At 35.4% G+C, this 19052-nt stretch overlaps 1 protein-coding gene across 1 annotated transcript; it reads left to right on the top strand.

Annotated features, from left to right (window-relative positions):
- Window positions 1-1229: 1229 nt before the first annotated feature.
- On the top strand, window positions 1230-16522 carry LOC123564440 (PDZ and LIM domain protein Zasp-like). The gene is made up of 12 exons (XM_053526906.1): window positions 1230-1257; window positions 1879-1945; window positions 3324-3430; window positions 5093-5135; window positions 6884-7057; window positions 8147-8332; window positions 9306-9343; window positions 9773-9995; window positions 10689-10875; window positions 12008-12128; window positions 12715-12830; window positions 13430-16522. Exons 1-12 carry the CDS (start codon window positions 1230-1232, stop codon window positions 13505-13507), a joined length of 1368 nt encoding a protein of 455 aa, XP_053382881.1. The 3' UTR covers window positions 13508-16522.
- Window positions 16523-19052: the final 2530 nt, after the last annotated feature.

Here is a 19052-nt window from a genome sequence, read left to right as displayed (position 1 = left end):
GTAACATCATAAAATACAGGTAAAGTTCGACTTTGGCTACAAACCACCAATTTCATATGTAGTTATGGCCCCTTTCCAACTTAAAATTTGTCAGACTCATGGTTGCCAGACAATAACTCACGAAAGGCTTGACAGATTTAGATAAATTTTGGTACACAGGTGTAACATCATACAGGTCAAGTTCGATTTGAATTGCACCTTCTTGTGGCCATGTCTTTCTTATGGTTGCCATTCTTTTGTGACAAGACCGTATTGTGGGGGTATTCGTCACTTCTGTGACAGTTCTAGTTTTTCCACTGTCACCAGACTGAACAACTGCAAAGTCGTCTAAAGAACGTTCTCCCTGAATTTACACGGATGTAGTAAAAACACTGACTCGTTATCACTAAACAGCCTTGTTTTAACTTTGGCGCCTGTCCTTTTACTGTACATACAAAATGAACATCATAATTTTCACTGGAAAAGAATAGGGCGAATGTAAATATACACTCGGCCGCCATGATGATCTGTCATGCTCTTCATAGGTTCCATAAGTTATGCCCTGTGTTAGACAATTCTTGGTTAAGTTTCTGTATTTAAGCTGATATCTTTATGATCTTTAATAGTAGCCACCAAGTCTTGTTGGAATGGATTGAAATTAAACCCACATTTTCACTGTGGTGATATTGCATACAATGCACAAGAGCAGTTACTCTTTCTTGCATTTGAACAAAGCTATGCCTAGTAAGGTATTCAGTGATATAACTGTTTTAGTGGCAAGGCTTTTGAATAGTTAGTGTAGTTGCCCTCAGACAGCTTTTTTTTTTCAATGAGTGCAAGCAATATAAGGTTTAGCATAGACCAAGTTTGAGAATACACAGAGAAACATTTATTAGCCTATTGATGGATGACTTGATTTGTCAGTCAGAAAAAAAACAGCTCTGGATTTATATGAAGGATATTACAGTAGAACCCTTCCAAACAGGTCCCCCCAGTAAACTGTATACATGTACCTGGCTAAACTTAACATTGCCTGGTCCAAAATACTTTTCTATCAGTTTGACCCCTGTAAATCAGATACCTTGTTTTTCATGATACCAGATAATTATGTCTCCCACCACACAGTGGTGTGGGAGACATATTGATTTACTCCTGTCTGTGTGTGTGTGTGTGTCTGTCTGTCTGTCACAAATCTTGTTCGCACTCTAAGTTGAACGTTTCTCTTCTGATCTTCACCAAACTTGAGCAAAATGTGTTTGCCAATAAGTCCTCAGTCAGGTTCGTTAACTAGCCAAATCGGCCCAGGCACTTCGTAATTATGACCTTTGAAACTTGTTTTTGATAAGCACTGAAAGTCTGATAAGGCAGTCGAGGTCTTGGTGCATTGTTGACTCATATACTACTATTCAGATGATTAGGCAGTTGTGGGAGACATGCGCTTTTCTCAAAAGCAGCTCTAGTTTTGTTAAAAAGAATGCTAATTAAAACCATTTAAAAATACCTCTAAAACATGGTATTGGTGATTTTTGATCCTTGAAAATTAACACTAAAATCTTGCTAGACTATAAGTGAGATTGGCCATTTAGTGAATGTCAAACCTTGTTGCTACACACAGCGCCATTTTAAATAAAATTAAAATAGTCTTTGAACATGGATTTGTTTTATTGCACTTCTTTCGTTCTGTTTATTAAATCTGAATAGAAGAGTTGTACAGTCACAAGATTCTAAACTTTTCTAAACCGATAACTATCTAAACCGGACTAAAAGTGTGGTATAAAGGTTGTCCAGTTTAGAGGGGTTCTGCTGTACAGAGAAACATTTTATTGTCAGTACAATACAGTTACAGACTACCAGAAATGAATTGCATTATTGGAGTCTGTTTTCTCAATTTTTTTGCAGCAGTAGTTGGAATTCACAGCATTCTTGGCAGCATAATTCTCAAGTTAAATATTGACTTCAGTGTGATGTATTTTATATTTTACAGGTGGATAAATGCTGAAATGCAAGCATACTGATAAAATGTTGAATAGATTGCTTCCTGTCCTGATTAGATGTTCAATGCCTGCCTTCAAGAGTAATGTGACCTCAGTTTGATGAAAGTTGTGTAACACATTAATACTTTATTTGAAAAGATGCAGCACTTTCTAGTTTTATTACTGAAGGTGTCTGTACTTATTATGATGTGCACCTAGCTTAAAAGTCCATGAAACAACATGGACAAGCATCACTGCTACAGTTTTGAAAATGTCATGGTGCCTTACTTCCATTGCAGTTTTTATGCCCCCGAAGGGAGGCATATAGTTTTTGAACCGTCTGTCTGTCGGTCTGTCAGTCTGTCGGTCTGTCGGTCTGTCCGCATTTTTCGTGTCCGGTCCATATCTTTGTCATCGATGGATGGATTTTCAAATAACTTGGCATGAATGTGTACCACAATAAGACGATGTGTCGCGCGCAAGACCCAGGTCCGTAGCTCAAAGGTCAAGGTCACACTTAGACATTAAAGGTTATTGCATTGATTGGCGTGTCCGGTCCATATTTTTGTCATCGATGGATGGATTTTCAAATAACTTGGCATGAATGTGTACCACAGTAAGACGACGTGTCGCACGCAAGACCCATGTCCGTACCTCAAAGGTCAAGGTCACACTTAGACATTAAGGGATAGTGCATTGATGGGCGTGTCCGGTCCATATCTCTGTCATCGATGGATGGATTTTCAAATAACTTGGCATGAATGTGTACCACAGTAAGATGACGTGTCGCGCGCAAGACCCAGGTCCGTATCTTAAAGGTCAAGGTCACACTGAGACATTAAGGGATAGTGCATTGATGGGCGTGTCCGGTCCATATCTTTGTCATCGATGGATGAATTTTCAAATAACTTGGCATGAATGTGTACCACAGTAAGACGACGTGTCATGCGCAAGACCCAGGTCCGTAGCTCAAAGGTCAAGGTCACACTTAGACGTTAAAGGTCTTTTTTCATGATAGTGCATTGATGGGCGTGTCCGGTCCATATCTTTGTCATTCATGCATGGATTTTAAAATAACTACGCATAAATGTGTGACACAGTAAGACGTGTCGCGCGCAAGACCCAGATCCGTAGGTCAAAGGTCCTAAACTCGAACATCGGCCATAACTATTCATTTAAAGTGCCATCGGGGGCATGTGTCATCCTGTGGAGACAGCTCTTGTTGACCTTATGTTGATGCTGAAGCAGGTGCAAATCCTTGATCTGGCTGTTATCAAAAGGAGTGATTTTGTTGAAGTAATACAAAGAATACGATGCTAGACAGAAAACTATTTTTCTGTAGTTTACATTGTAACATTGCTATATTTTCAGTCCATCAAGTTATTCCAAGTATGCTGATGTCGAAGAAAAAACAGGTCCCGGTAGTCACCAATCTAGGTCATTTAAATTCCTTCAAGATACACTTGACAGTGGACAAGGTTGGTACATACTGGACAACTACAGCTGAATTTTGTTGTAAAGCAGGTTTTTCAGATTTTTATGTGATAAATCATTTATTAAATGGCTTGGCGGGCAATAGTCAGAACTATTTGTCCTGGGATCTCTGGCAATAGTATTGACTGTTGACATCAAATAATTTTGTAATATTACAGCTGATTATTCAGATGTAGTGTTAGCGATTCAGTTTTAAAAGCTGAAGCTATATCACAGTAATTGTAAAATTTAATGCAGTTAGAAAGGTTATTTTAGGACTGGTCAGTTGTATGCAAAAGAACAGTAATTAGTCTTAATTACAGCTAACTTGGTGGGTTAACTATACACTTGAACTTTTGTTTGTGACTTACGGCTAGGTTACATAGTAACTAATGAGTTCATTTTGCAACTATAGATAATATGTGGCACTTACGGTCAAGAAATTAGAGGTGAACAATCGGCTATATTTGTAGAAAAACAAATTGATGGGACTGAATTTGCACAATCAATGTAATTGACCTGTTGGTTTTATGCAAGAGAACTATTAACTTTCTTTTGGTAAAATGCATTTCTTAGTAGCTCTCCCTTGAGAAATATTTCATATGTAAAACTAGATGAATTCACAGATATTTTGAAAAGCAATGACCATTATTCATTTTGAGGTTACATTATGTATGAAGAATTCTAAATTAAGAAGTCAGATTTTGTGTTTTAAGAAACAGAAGTAAAGGGGAGCAGTGGTCTAGTGGATAAGGTGTCGGCCGCTCAATCCAGGGGTCGTGGGTTAGAGCCCCACTGGGTTCACGACCATGACTTCTCATATGACACCAGTACTGGTTTTTCCAGGAAGCGGACTCGAGAGTGGTTACAATAAGCTTGAAGCTTTCATCACAATCGAGCTAAAACAAATTAGTATAAACTAAGAAACAGAAGTAGGTAAAAAGTTATGCAGAAAATACATGAGGTGAATTCATCTTTGTTTAGCAGTACAAGAAGACTTTGTATGTGTGCCAGCTTTTATTAAATATTGTGCAGTACTATGTTTTTGTTCTGAAATATCTGCATGATCATTGTTGTCATGGCAAGCTCTGTTACAGACCCTCCAGCTGGCCTGCGACCCACGGTTGACCTACGTAGGAGCCCATCACCAAGTGCTGGTGTTAACAAACAGTTCAATTCACCTGTAGGCCTATATTCAGGTGCAAATGTTGAGAAACAACAAACACTTGCTACCAGTGCACAGAATACGAGTGAAGGGTAATTATTAATGACACCGAAATGCCATGTATTGTCACTCATTGTTGGCAGTTTGGAATAAACAATACATGAATACTTAACATACTGTCACTAAATTATCTGTATAGATGCTAAACTGTAATGTATTACCTACATCAGAAATATACAGATAGTATGGTGAACTTTGTACAGCCATTGCAAACATCAGTCACTCAGCAGCACATAATTAAAATTAGAAACTTGAGGTTTTTATATACTTTTACTGTTGTTTCTAAACTGAATCAAAATACACTATTTTATTAGACTGAGCAAAATGCTATGTAAAGAATGTGTGTTGGTGAGTTACTGATTATGCTCTGGGAAATGTTATGTTTTTTTACAATTGCATTTCAATTTGTATTTATTATCACAAAATTGATTAACTATTACAGAACCACCACAAGCTCCAGGGACAGTTAATGCCCCTTGGAAGAGGTATTTTAGCATGGAGTGATCTCCCTTGCTAGACTAGTTCCTATGTTTCAGTATTGTCTCAGACTGGTGTTTCTGTTGGAATGATGCTGTTTTGTGGCATTCCAATTTTGCTCCTTTTACTAATTAAGTTGAATGTGTAGTTTTCAAATGTGAAATGTTTTAATTTTTATATGCCCTAGGTCTAAGGTCAAGGTCACACTTAAAGGTCAGATACAAGAATGACAATTTTGTCTGGAGCATTTCTTCTTCATGCTTAGAGGGATTTTGATGTAACTTGGCACAATTGTTCACCATCATGAGACGGAATGTCATGTGCAAAAACCAGGTCCCTAGGTCAAGGTCACACTTAGAGGTCAAAGGTCAGGTACAAGAATGACAACAAACTCTTGACAGGCGTATTTTGTGACTATGGCACCCTTGTTGAAATATTATGTTGAATGGTGTATTGATGGGGCACTTACATATTGCCTTCCTGTTTAGGAGTTCTAGTGCATTTCCTTGGATTATGTCTTCTTGCAGCTGAAACTTGTTTCAAATATTTTTTGCCAGTATCTGCTGTATAATTTTACTTCAGATGTTCTCTAGATGGCAGCTAAGTTTAATATGAAAAAAGAACCGTTTTTTGGAACAGCAGTATTCCTGTGGAATATCTGATTCTTTTAAATTCTTTATGACGACAGTATCAGATATTTTTCTATCATCATGTCTCTGGTTAACTCATTCTTTGATGGAAATAAGTTTGGATGTGTATTCAAGATTGTTGTATTAAACTGTTGCATGTTGATTTACATTTCTATCTTTAGTAGTTTTTGCTAGAAATGATATGAAATTATATTCTTTCCAAATCCCAATATTTAACTGCATGGAAATATATATTGTTTACTTCAAAGCCTTCTCTGGTCTAAGGGTCTCCTAGGTGATTCTTTAGCAAGAAATGCATCCCAAAATAAAAATTGCTTTCTCTCGGTCTTGATTTCTAGTTTATTTTATTGAGTTGTTTTTAAAAAAAAAGATGACTGCAAGAAATTGCCATTTATTACAGACTAATACATACATAGTATTCATTAACTTGATTTTTAGCATGTATTTAATAAATTTTCACCACATAATTTTATTTACATGTATGTTGAATAGCCAGTGACGTTGACACTTGACTGTAATGGGATTGTCAAAGCAAATCACTAGTTGTAAAAAAGATTTTTGATTCTTCACAGGAATGAGTTCCAGTACAAATTAATGTATAGGACAGGACAATTTCTTGAAAGATTGATAATATTTGTCTATTTTGTATGTCTGATATGGTCTTCCGACCTATGGTTGATCTAATTGACATTAGGGAAACTTAAGGACAAGTACAAGGATTTGAATAAGATATTTTGAATTAACTGTCTTTTTGTATGATATGACAAGTACAAAAACCTATCTTAGACCAGTCAGTACTGTGTAGTTAAAGACATTGTTTCATATGCCCGACTGTAATGATCTTTATCAGCATTAAGTCAGTATAAACTTCCCTAAAAAATCTGAAAACAATGCTCACTATTTCTGGTGAGTAATTGAGAAATAAGACTTCATTTTGTTTCCTTTTTAAAGATGAAGTGTCAAGTATACTAAATTTATAAAGATAAACGAACTTCCTGTACCATTTTTACACAGTACTAACTGATTATTGTAGTCAATTTCTAACATTAGCACCCATGTTATTTTTGTAATAATTCCTGCATGGTTTTTGCATGTACTTTTTACAGGACAAATGGAGACCAGGATGAAGGGATAAAATTTGATGCTCAGGGTAAACTTTTGTACCGTCCCTCAGAAACATTTAAGCTTGTGCATGAGCAGGAAAATACATCGGAACAGCAGGAAAAACCTGCTGATGTAAAACAAACGAGGACAATTAAACAGTTAGAGAAACAGCTTGGGTAATTCCTATCATACATATAACATTTGGCAAATTAAAGCAAAGAGTGCTGAAAGATTTTAAGTGTATCTTAGATTTTGAGTGTGTGTAGAAAATGTGTTCCATGTAGGGAAGTAGAGGTAGTGGTAGGAAGTCCCAGCATAAAACCTGAAAAATCTCAAGATCATGTTTTGAAAGTGTAAATAGCAGCCATTTATATTTGCACTTAGCAATACAAGGGGTTTTTAAAGAGTTAAAAAAAATTGTTAATCAATAGTTTGAAAGTAAATAGGAACACATTTTTTGCATCTAATTATTAGAAAAAGAAGTAGTACCATTTTCATTAACATAGATCAGTCTAAAACCTTCTTTTTAGCTCTATTCAAGGAATAGGTAGAGCTATTGGACTCACCCATGTGTTTGCGTCCCAATTTGGTTAAGTTTTCGTATGTAAGCTGGTATCTTAGTAACCACTTGTGGGAATGGATTGAAACTTCACACTGTGATAAACTGACTTACATTGCAGAGGTTCCGTAACTCTATTTTGCTTTTTTACAAAATTATGCCCCTTTCTCAGCTTAGAAATTTTTGGTTAAGGTTTTGTATGTAAGCTGGTATCTCAGTATTCACTAATGGTAATGGATTGAAACTTCACACATAGATTCCATAAATCTACTTTGCATTTTTACAAAATAATGCCCTTTTTTCGACTTAGCAGTTTTTGGTTAAGTTTTTATATGTTAGATAGTATCTCAGTCTCTACCTAATAATGAGAGTGGATTGAAACTTCATTCACTTGTCCACTGTCATGAGCTGATATGCAGTGTACAGGTTCCATAACCCTGTTTTGCAATTTTACAAAATAATGCCCCGTTTTCGACTTATATTCAATGAATTGACCAGGCTGTTGGATAGTCGAGCGTTGCTGTCCTCTGACAGCTCTTGTTAAATGTAGGACTGTGTTTAAAACAAAGCTTCTCTCTATACAATATATAAAGTTTGGGCAGAGAAGATAAAATTTAATTGTTTATATGTTTTAGTGCATTGAAATGTAGCATGTATTTTGTATGAGGAGTGGGTGTTTAGCTGTTGCATGCTGAAATATTTACAGAGAATCAGATAATATAAAGGATAGTGAATCTTCTGCTACAAGTCCAAGAAATTTTGGAGAAACTAACATACAATACCCTTCGGAAACCTTCCAGCTGGTTCATGAACATGAGCTCCGCCCATATAAAGCAGAAATACGCGTTCCAGAACATTCACGTTCATTTAAAGAGTTAGAACGTCAGTTATGGTAAAGCCTGCATGGGTTAAGATATTGCTGTGAAAGCTAATTATAAAAGGAGTTTTTTTTGCGCTTCAAAGAGCTTTGACCAGAATATAGTGCTTTTTTAAGTAGGCTTATGTGGGAGCATTGTTTGGTGCATTGTTGTAATTAAAAACAAGGTTTTGTCTTGCTAGCTTACCAAATAACTTAAAAAATTTAAAGTTCTGATGTTTTGATGACCATTTTAATAGAACTTAATTGTGTTGATTTGTTATAAATTTATCTTTGTAATACATAAATCTGCAATGTAGTGTTTCATATAAATAGTATATATATATATATCAAATTCGTATTGCCTTAGGGATGTGCTTTTAGCATAGTTATTGCTTTATTGTGTATCAGAGAGCTAGTTATTCTACACTATATTGCAAATGTATCTACACAACTATAATTGGTATAAAAGTTTAATTGTGGTTATTTAAGGTATTTCAGGGGACAATATTATTAGTAAAGTTTAAACATCCTTAATTACACTTGTCTGCTGCATATAAAAAGTAATCTTTTTATTAAATTTTGCTAGCTTTTGGTCGGGGTGGGTGGGGGTGTGGAGGGGAAGAAGCTTGTTGTAAAATAAATTAGGTAAAGACCAACTGTAACTTCATTGTTTTATAGCACATCATGTACATCACATATACCAGCTTCAACATTTGTTATCATAACCATAGTGCCTGTGGTGAAACTGTACATTATTTTTGAGAAAACAAATTATCACTGAAGTGGGAGATTCTTTATCTTTAAACATTATTTTTAATAATTTACTTTGTTGCTGGGTTACACATAATGAATATTTCAATTGTATGCTTATTATTTCTTCCTGTAATAATTGTAATGAACAGTGGTGTCGCCAGTTCAGATAATTCATTGAATCTGATGCCATTAATTGGTGGGAAGTAAAATGATTATAAGTTAACTGTTCTAAGACAAGTGTTTTTGTTTTCAGTGACCAGCCTGTCTCACAGCCTGCAAGAGCGCCACCAGGTAATTATTATTCAATTTCTGACATACTTGTATCTTGATTTATTTTCTTGTGACCTTCAGAAAATAAAGGAACTGATAAATTTTCTTACTTTGAATACATTTGTAATGAAAAGCTTTGAATTTAGATAGTATTTGTAGAAATTCCTAATTTACACAGTCTTTATTTATATTTTAAGTATAAATATGTAAATGGGTTGTATGATTAAATACTGAATTATTCCTTCTGGTTATTTTTTGTGTTTGAATAAAATTTGTTCTTTAGCTACAATGCAAGAGATATTTTCCATGTGTGAGCTACCAAATAGATAGGCTGTTCTCTAAAGCAAAGAGAGTATTTCATACAGTCATTTAAAGTATTACACTTTCATACTCTGTAAAACAACATTGTTTGTAGTTACCATGATTAAAGTTTACAATATTTCATTGCAGCACCAAAGCCAGGTGTATGGACTCCAGGACAGGGAGGAGGGAGTGCCCCACCTGCCAAACCATTTACTCCTAATGTTGCCCCACCTCCACCTCAAGCTCCACGGGGAGCCCCACCCAAACCTACAGGGGTGGGTGCAGTGAGGGGTAAGCTTGGAGACGCTGTTGTTAAGACAGGAGATGGAGGAAGGGTACCCATTTGTGCCTCATGTGGAAGTCCCATCAGGTAAATAACTCATTGCTATAGTCAGTTTTGAATATTTTTAAATGAAGAGCATTTAACATTCCAGAAATATGTTCTGATGTTTTTATAAAAGAAAATGTATATGTTTGAAAAGGAGATGTGAATATTTTGTTACTGATAGCTCTACATTTATATTAGGCAGATAAACAAGTGTAACGAGACATAAATTTTGGTAGTTGAGTCATTAATTTAAAGTTTCTAGTTGATACAGCATTACACATTTTGTCTGATAATTATGTCTTCTACAACACAGTGATGTGGGAGACATTGATTTACTCCTGTCTATGTGTCTGTCTGTCACAAAGCTAGTCCGCACTCTCTAGTCGAACATTTCTCGTCTGATCTTCACCAAACTTGAACAAAATGTGTTTGCTAATAAGTCCTCGGTCAAGTTTGATAACTAGCCAAATCCGCCAAGGCTCTTCGGAATTATGGCCCTTGAACATAATTACCAACACTGCCGATACAGCATTGTAGACCGGTTACTCCAACACTACCGATACAACATTGTAGACCAGTTACTCCAACATGTGAATACCAGTAGGCCACAAACAGTATACAAAGACAGACTTACTATTCAGATGATTAGGCAGTTGTGGGAGACATGCGCTTTTCTCAAAAGCACCTCTAGTTAATGTATGTGCACTTCAACATTGATGTGATATTATTTTACAGAGGACCATTTGTTGTTGCAATGGGTAAGAGCTGGTGCCCGGATCACTTTATCTGTGCCAATCCTCGCTGTGGGGAGAAACTGATTGATATTGGCTTTGTTGAGGAGAATGGATTCCTCTACTGTGAGAAAGACTATGAGCTCTACTTTGCACCTCACTGTGCCAAGTGTGAAGCTGCCATTATTGGGGTAAGTTGTGTTTGTGTTTGGTTTTAATTCAGAATGACAAAATTGAGGTCATACAGCAGTTTTCCAGCTTTTATTATGGATCCTAGGAGGAAGATCCAAGGTGCCATTGTCAGCATTATGATCACAAACACAGACAAACAGTAGAACCACCAACCTACAAGTCAGTTTTTGTGTCCTCAAACAGGGATCGAATAGATAGGGCAAATGATTCAAAGTCAGTGACCTTGACCACCAAAAGTCCCTTCAGTAAGTTTTTTTGTGTAGGGACTGCAGCACTGTGTGGATAATGCCTGCCAGGTTTATACCTAAATAGGTATAGCAGAAAACATCAAATCAGGTTGTATGTTTGAATTTTCAGCAAGTTATATGTTCTCCATGATGATTGTAAGATGGCCTTATTTTTGCTTTCTTTATTGCAGCCGATAATATGTAGAGATATTTCTGAATTTCTGAAAGGTTATTCTTTTGCTGTGTGTTTTACAGCTGATTGTCATTTTTTCAATCAGTTCATTTGAAAACCGTAATCACTATTTGTTATGCTTTTTTACCCTATACATGTATACCTTTTTTTGGAAATACAAAGTTCCAAATTCTGTTTAGAGAACTTTAATTACTTCCTTAAAAAATACAAGTACATGGTTAGGTTGACTTGACTATTATTTGTCTATACAAATAAGGAACAGAAATTAAGTGAAACCATGTCTAGAGTTGCACTGAGGCTATTTAGAAGACATACATTCCCCACCTCAGAACCATGTACCCAAGTTAGTCAGTTACTGAATACAAGTTAGTACTAGTGTAGATTGCAGGAACTCTTAAGTTACATTAGCTGACTACAAATACAGTATCCAGGATATGAAACAAAATATTGCATTAACCCTTAGCCTGCTGCAGGCGAATTAAACAGCCTTTGCAAACAGCTTGGAACCAGATCAGATGCCGATTAAATCGGCGTCTGATCAGGTTCCAAGCTGTTTGCTACTCTGACAATATATCTTTCAGTTTTGGAGCAAATTGAATGAACTTAACAATTTTAGCAGACAACATTTGCAGCAGACGACAATTTACCTAGCATGCTAAAGGTTAAATGAGTAGTAATATTGGCAATTGCAGTGTATTGTTTGTATTACAGGAATGTGTAAATGCTCTCAACAAGCAATATCACCCGAAGTGCTTCTTGTGCCATCAGTGTAAGCAACCAATTGGAGGCACACAGTTCCATCTAGAAGATGGAAACCCATACTGTGAGAACGGTATGTACTTAATATCATATCCTCTATTGTCTCTGCCTTTATACATCTCAGTACTGCATTCTTATAAAACAGAATGAAGACAAGGTTCTTGGGCTGTAAGTAAAATAACATCAAACACAGTTGATAATAACTGATCTAGCCCAAGTTAATACCAGAACTAAATGGTATAACAGGAGGCCATATGTTAGATCCTCTTCTAGGTAAAGATTTTGATGATTGACTATCTTAGTCATTTTGTCCACCACATTATTGATTATGCTTTACACGCAGAATGTCGACTGGTTAAACATTCAGAAAGACAAACTTTCACAAAAATAACTTTCAACATAAACATACAAAATCTAAAACATGTTCACAACTTGCTCAGTTCTTTCTAGAAAATTATTTTCCATTAACATTGATGGTGGCAAACATAGTGAAAAGAAAATAATGTTGTAGTTTGTCAGAATAGATAAAATATTACAATTTAACCTTTTTCTCTCTAATTTGTGAGAACTGACGATTTTCAGAATAAAACTTGTATTATTGAACTTTGTGACCATTTATCTGCTGCAACAATATTAAAATGTTGCATTTTATGTTACAGATTGGCGTCAACTTTACCAGACTATGTGCTCTTCTTGTAATTTCCCAATTGAACCCGGTGACAAATGGGTTGAAGCTTTGGGAAATAACTACCACTCTGAGTGCTTCAACTGCTCTGTAAGTTGTCTATCTTGCTGTCTGTGTGCTGTGCTGAGAGAAAGAAATAAAAAGCTTTGGAAGTTTGAGTTATTGATACAGTACAATTTATAGTGGAGTGTTGATAACTGAGTTCCAAGCATTTTTGTCAGAATGCAGCCCAATGGTATTTCCTGTGTGTGGGGGGGGGGGGGGGGGGGGGGGGGGAGCGGCTATTGATTAAGTTGTCTGACTGGAAAGTTGTTGGTTCAAACCAGTTAGCATCACAATAGAGTACTTAGAATGACACAAGTATTGATTCATCAGAGCTTCAAGTTTCCTTTGGAATTGAGCTAAAGTAATAATGATTAATATTTGTGGCTATACACAGGTAACATAATATGTTAGGATGTCACCACACGGCATGTTATAAACTTTTGTGTTAGATCATCAAAAATAGTATGTATCATTAGTATTTAATTTATCCTGAAAATAATGAGGATTTCCAAGTCTTGCATTTTTTATCTATTTTTAGCATGTTAAAACGAAGAAACAAGTTTCATATCATATTAACTGCATATTTACAATACTGTATTCTGTACATTTAAGTGTTCATGTTTGATTTGTCCTATCAATTTCAGACTTGCCAGGTGAATTTGGAAGGTCAAGCATTTTATGCCAAATCTGGAAAACCTTACTGCAAGAAGCATGCACGATAAGCACAGGGAGATAACTCTAGGATATTCAAGTTGTGTAACCATAGTCACCTTAGTGCTGCGCCTCTTGTGTGTGATCTCCCTGGAACGCATTGTATTGTTATTATCTCTGTAAAACCTCAAATTGTTTACATATATCTCAGTGAAGTTAGGTGAAAGAGCTTACTTATTGTATTTAACCAATGCATTAGGAAAATACACTGAACCATTTTTAGTAAAATTGCTTAGAAGTTTAGAAAATATAAAAAGCTTCACTGACATTACCATGTAAATATGTTGACAGTTTTAGGACATTAGTATGCATGACAGTGTAAGATTTCAGTGGGAGTTCTCAATGTGTTATCACCTCTCATATGTCCACTATATTAGTATTGCATGCATGTGTACATCAGAAATTGTTGACAGCATTTACATTGAGCTAAATGTCCTAACCCCCTTAGATCTTATGTAAGGATTTACCTGTATAAAATGCTTTTATTTTCAGACCTTTCTACCTTACATAGTAGTTGGAACCATCCACTTGTATAGATATACGGTGATAAATGTGTAAAAACTATTTTCAAAATTAACCCATGTGTTTCAAGATTGTTCTATTTGATTTGAGTGGGATTTTGTATTTGTACACATTTTATGTTTTGTAACTAAGTGGTGTAAAATCATTTTTTTTAAATAGAAGACAGAATAGACAATTCATCAAAAATTTTAAAAGATGTTTCAACAAAGTTTACAAAAGTGGTCTGCTACGAAATTATCAAAGTACTGAAAGGACAGTGGTAAAGTTGCTAAATGTGCTTGAAAGCTGAAATAGAACTTACAAATGAAGTGTTAGCTTGAGGTTAGAAATGTTTTTGTTAGAGTTTAACTGTATAGTGAAGATGTTTATATTTTTAAGAGCATATTTATATTGTAATCATGTATACACTTTATCGGATGTGATATATTCAACAAGACTTATGCATAATTGTCTATATTTGCTCCAAAATGTCGCATTTGTTTTTTCATTTAACTGATGCCAAGTTTGGTTCAGAATTGAAAATGAGTGTGCCAGTAAACTGTCTTTGAAAAGAGGGTATCAGATTGCAGAATATTTCAATTTTACTAGTTCTATGACAGAGCAGGTATATATACGCACTTCCAAATGACAGTGTATTAACACATGGAAGCATGTGCCATGTATTTAAATGTGTCAAAATTTTAAGCTTACCCAAGATGATAGAATTTGACAGTTGTAGAATATTATTGATCTTTTATTTTTAATTGAATTGTAAGAGTTTTGTTTTTGAGTTCCGTGTGAAATGTTTCCTTCAGCTATGATACCTCTTACATTTATGTAAAACTGTTTAAACAAGTAGATATCATATAAAAGCACTGAAATAGCCAAATTCCAAACTTACGTGGTATACAGTACTGTGCTCATTGTTTACATATTTTATGGTAATTTAATATTGATTTTGTACATGTATATATCAGTTCACCACAGCTGTTAAAGGAGTGTTTTTTTCTACATTTTCTGTATATTTTATTGTATGAATCCTTTAAACTTTTCATGGCTCTTTTCTTTATTTATGCTTTTTATGTAGGTCAGACACATATCATGTTAAATAAATAGTGCCTTTATTGTACTGGCTAGGTGTTGAATTATGATATATATCACTGCATTGAGTCCAGATATTAACTACAGTTGTACAGTGCGGTCTTATTTTGAAGTTTGTTAAAGTAATGTTTCAGAACTATCGGCTGGCTTAGCTTGATATTCAAGCTCGCTGAATGGGGGTACAAAATAATGACTTGTCTCCTCTTTGAAAATGCTGAGTGCTTACATCGCAAGCTGTTCATTGTAATAAAAAAGGACAAAGGTACCAAGCATATAACGTGAAAGTTCAATTAAAACTAGACAGGGAAGTTGATCAGTAATTAGAACAAAAAGAATTTCGAATCTCATTCGTTACTGAACAGTATAGTTGATGAAGTCATCACTTTGTCTCAAATTAAATGTAGTTTTATGTGATCATTTTTATTTTTTTTTAAAGACAGTGACTGTAATGTTCCACAGAGAAGTCATTTAAATATAGGGTACATAATGTGTTGCCAGTATTAAGTCACTGCTCTTGGTTTGTGTATCTATCACATCCCAGATGTTAAGAAATAAAAGAGTATAATGTTTCCATGGTACAAATTGTTTTACACATGTAATATCAGATGGAATCATACATTTTATTACATCATATATACATAACTGCTAGTCCAGAATGTGCAAATAGGTACTAAAGGATCGGGATTTGAGTGCTGTTCCAGTTTTTCTAGACTGTCTTGCGTCTACTCAGTGCAATTAAAACAATTTTTATATCACAGTAATAGTTTATCATAAAATATTTGGTAGAGCTAAACTCTTATCAATGACAATTTGTTTATGAAATCCAGGTTACATCAAAATATTTAAAGCATTACAGCTATAAGTTGGATTTATTGTGTAGTTACTTGACATTTTACAACTCTGTTTTAACACTTCCACAAACAAATTCTGTCAGTTGATTGAGACTGAACTAAATGTTTTCACACAGTGTTTCGACTGTTAGTGTTCTCTAGCACTACTTGAAAGATAAAGTATCCGTGTCATTTTCATCTTGGATAATTGTTAAAAAACCTCAAGAGAGAGAGAGAGCTTTTGCCAAACTTAAATAAATATTTCGAATCTTTCCTGCTCGTTAATGGGAGAATGCCTGTTGTAAGTCAGGCAAATTATATGGTACTGGTTACCTCCCCTGTAAACATTTCTCATGGTGGTCTCATTTTAGGACAAGTTGACTCTTGAGGGATGGAAAATGGGGGATGGTTTACAGATATGAAATTTGATAACTTTTTAATGAGAAAAATACTTAATGTTTTAAATTAGTAATACATTTTTTTTAAGATAAATATTTTTTGTCTGATGTGCTTTAATTTTTCCCTGCTTGTTTTTTATGTAGAAAAATTCGGAGACTAAAGAAAAGCAGTTTTTGATAAAAATGTTATTCTTAAGTATTTTTTACTGCTGGCTAGACTAGTTATATAAATGTTTCTATTTTCCAGAACTGTTGGTTTTTGTATAAAGAATGGATTTAGTTGTTATACATATTATGTTTGTTTACATATATTGCTGAATGTGTTAAACTTTACTATGCTTCCATAAGGTAGTTACCCTTGGATTGATGTACCTTCTAAAGTAATAAAAAAGCAAAAAAATCCAAAATTTCTAGTTTCTTTTTATTTTAATGTTTTAATAGCATAGTTTAATCTCTTGAAAGCAAGATGATAGCAAACTTTCGATCTGTGTTGCGGTTTTGACTTGAGGACCCTTATTGTTCATGTCTATCAAATTCATGTTTCTGGACAAGAGATGCAACTGTCTGCTTTCATTGGTAAGATGCCAGCCATGCTCTAAACCATGCTTGGGTCATGACCACATCTTGTGATACTAGTAGTAATGGTTTTATAAAAGGACCTTGTGGTAAGTTTATAGTATCGTTTCATGTCCATCCTCAAAATTAGGGTTGTTCACACTAACATGCACGTTTCTTGAGCTAGTCTGATCATTGGCTAGATTATCTATTTACAAGAGATCACAGAGTGATCTTGGCGCCCACCAATGTGCCATTTTGGAGTGTTCCAAATTTCAAGACTTACTGACTAGCTCAAGGTCAAATTTCATTTCCGTACACAACACTGTGCATGTGGTCCAAATTCGAAAGCTGTAGCTTGAGAAATGTGAAAGTAGGTCACTAGATCAATCTTAAGGTCAAAGTTTAATTTGGTACACAAAACTATGCAAGTGGCCCAAATTTGAAGGCTTAGCTTGAGAAATGTGTAAGTAGGTCACTAGGTCAAAATCAAGGGTCAAATTTCACTTCAGAACACAAATCTATGCATGTGGTCCAAATCTGAAGCCTGTATCTTCAAAAATGTGAAAGTAGGTCACTAGGTCAATGTCAAGGTCAAAGTTTGTTTCGGTACACAATCCTATGCATGTGGTCTAAATTTGAAGCCTGTAGCTACAGAAATGTGAAAGTAGGTCACTAGGTCAATCTTAAGGTCAAAGTTCATTTCGGTACACAAAACTATGCATGTGGTCCGAATTTGAAGGCTGTAGCTTGAGAAATGTGAAAGTAGGTCACTAGGTCAAAATCAAGGTCAAATTTTATTTCAGAATACAGAACTATGCATGTGGTCCAAATTTGAAGCTTGTACCTTCAAAAATGTGAAAGTAGGTCACTAGGTCAATGTAAAGGTCAAAGTTTGTTTCGGTACATAAAACCATGCATGTGGTCCAAATTTGAAGGCTGTAGCTGGAGAAATGAGAAAGTAGGTCACTGGGTCAAAATCAAGGTCAAATTTCATTTCGGAACACAAAACTATGCATGTGGTCCAAATTTGAAGACTGTACCTTCAAAAATGTGAAAGTAGGTCACTAGGTCAAAATCAATGTCAAATTTCATTTTGAAACACGGAACTATGCATATGGCCAAATTTGAAGGCTGTAGCTACAGAAATGTGAAAGTAGGTCACTAGGTCAAAATCAAGGTCAACTCATGTCAAGGTTCATCTTGCCACTCAAAAATATACATGTCCAAATTTTAATGTAGTTATTGACAAGAAGATTTTAAAAGCTTTTCCCTATATAAGTCTATATGAACCATGTGACCCCCGGGGCGGGGCCATATTTGACCCTAGGGGGATAATTCGAACAAACTTGGTAGAGAACCACTAGATGATGCTACATTACAAGTATCAAAGCCCTAGGCGTTGTGGTTTGGACAAGAAGATTTTCAAAGTTTTTCCCTATATAAGTCTATGTAAACCATATGACCCCCAGGGTGGGGCCATATTTGACCCTAGGGGTATAATTTGAATAATCTTAGTTGAAGACCACTAGATGATGTCACATACAAAATATCAAAGCCCTAGGCCCTGTAGTTTTGGACAAGAGGTTTTTCAAAGTTTTTCCCTATACAAGTCTATATAAACCATGTGACCCCCAGGGCGGGGCCATATTTGACCCCAGAGAAATAATTTGAATCATCTTGGTAGAGGACCACTAGATAATGCTTCATACCAAATATCAAAGCCCTAGGCTCTGTGGTTTTGGACAAGAAGGTTTTCAAAGTTTTTCCCTATATAAATCTATGTAAATTATAGAAATAAACAAAGGGCCATAACTCACTCATAAATTGTTGAACCAGTCTGATTTTCAGGGGGACACAACTAGGGTATCAATACATCATTCTGACAAAGTTTGGTCAAAATCCCCCCAGTAGTTTCTGAGGAGATGCGATAACGAGAAATTGTTAACGGACGGACGGACGGACGGACGGACGGAATGACGGACGGACGGACCACGGACGCAGAGTGATTTTAATAGCCCACCATCTGATGATGGTGGGCTAATAAACCACTTTAGGAGAAACAAACCAAATATTGTGTAATGCCATGTGCATTTGCCCATCTGTCTGTCCATTATGTTTTGTGTCTGGAGCATAACTTAATACCTATTAAGATATTAACTTTAAACTTT

Source organism: Mercenaria mercenaria, chromosome 2 (assembly GCF_021730395.1).
Source record: "Mercenaria mercenaria strain notata chromosome 2, MADL_Memer_1, whole genome shotgun sequence".
Taxonomy (NCBI): Eukaryota; Metazoa; Mollusca; class Bivalvia; order Venerida; family Veneridae; genus Mercenaria; species Mercenaria mercenaria.
This window is presented reverse-complemented; position numbering and strand designations above follow the sequence as displayed.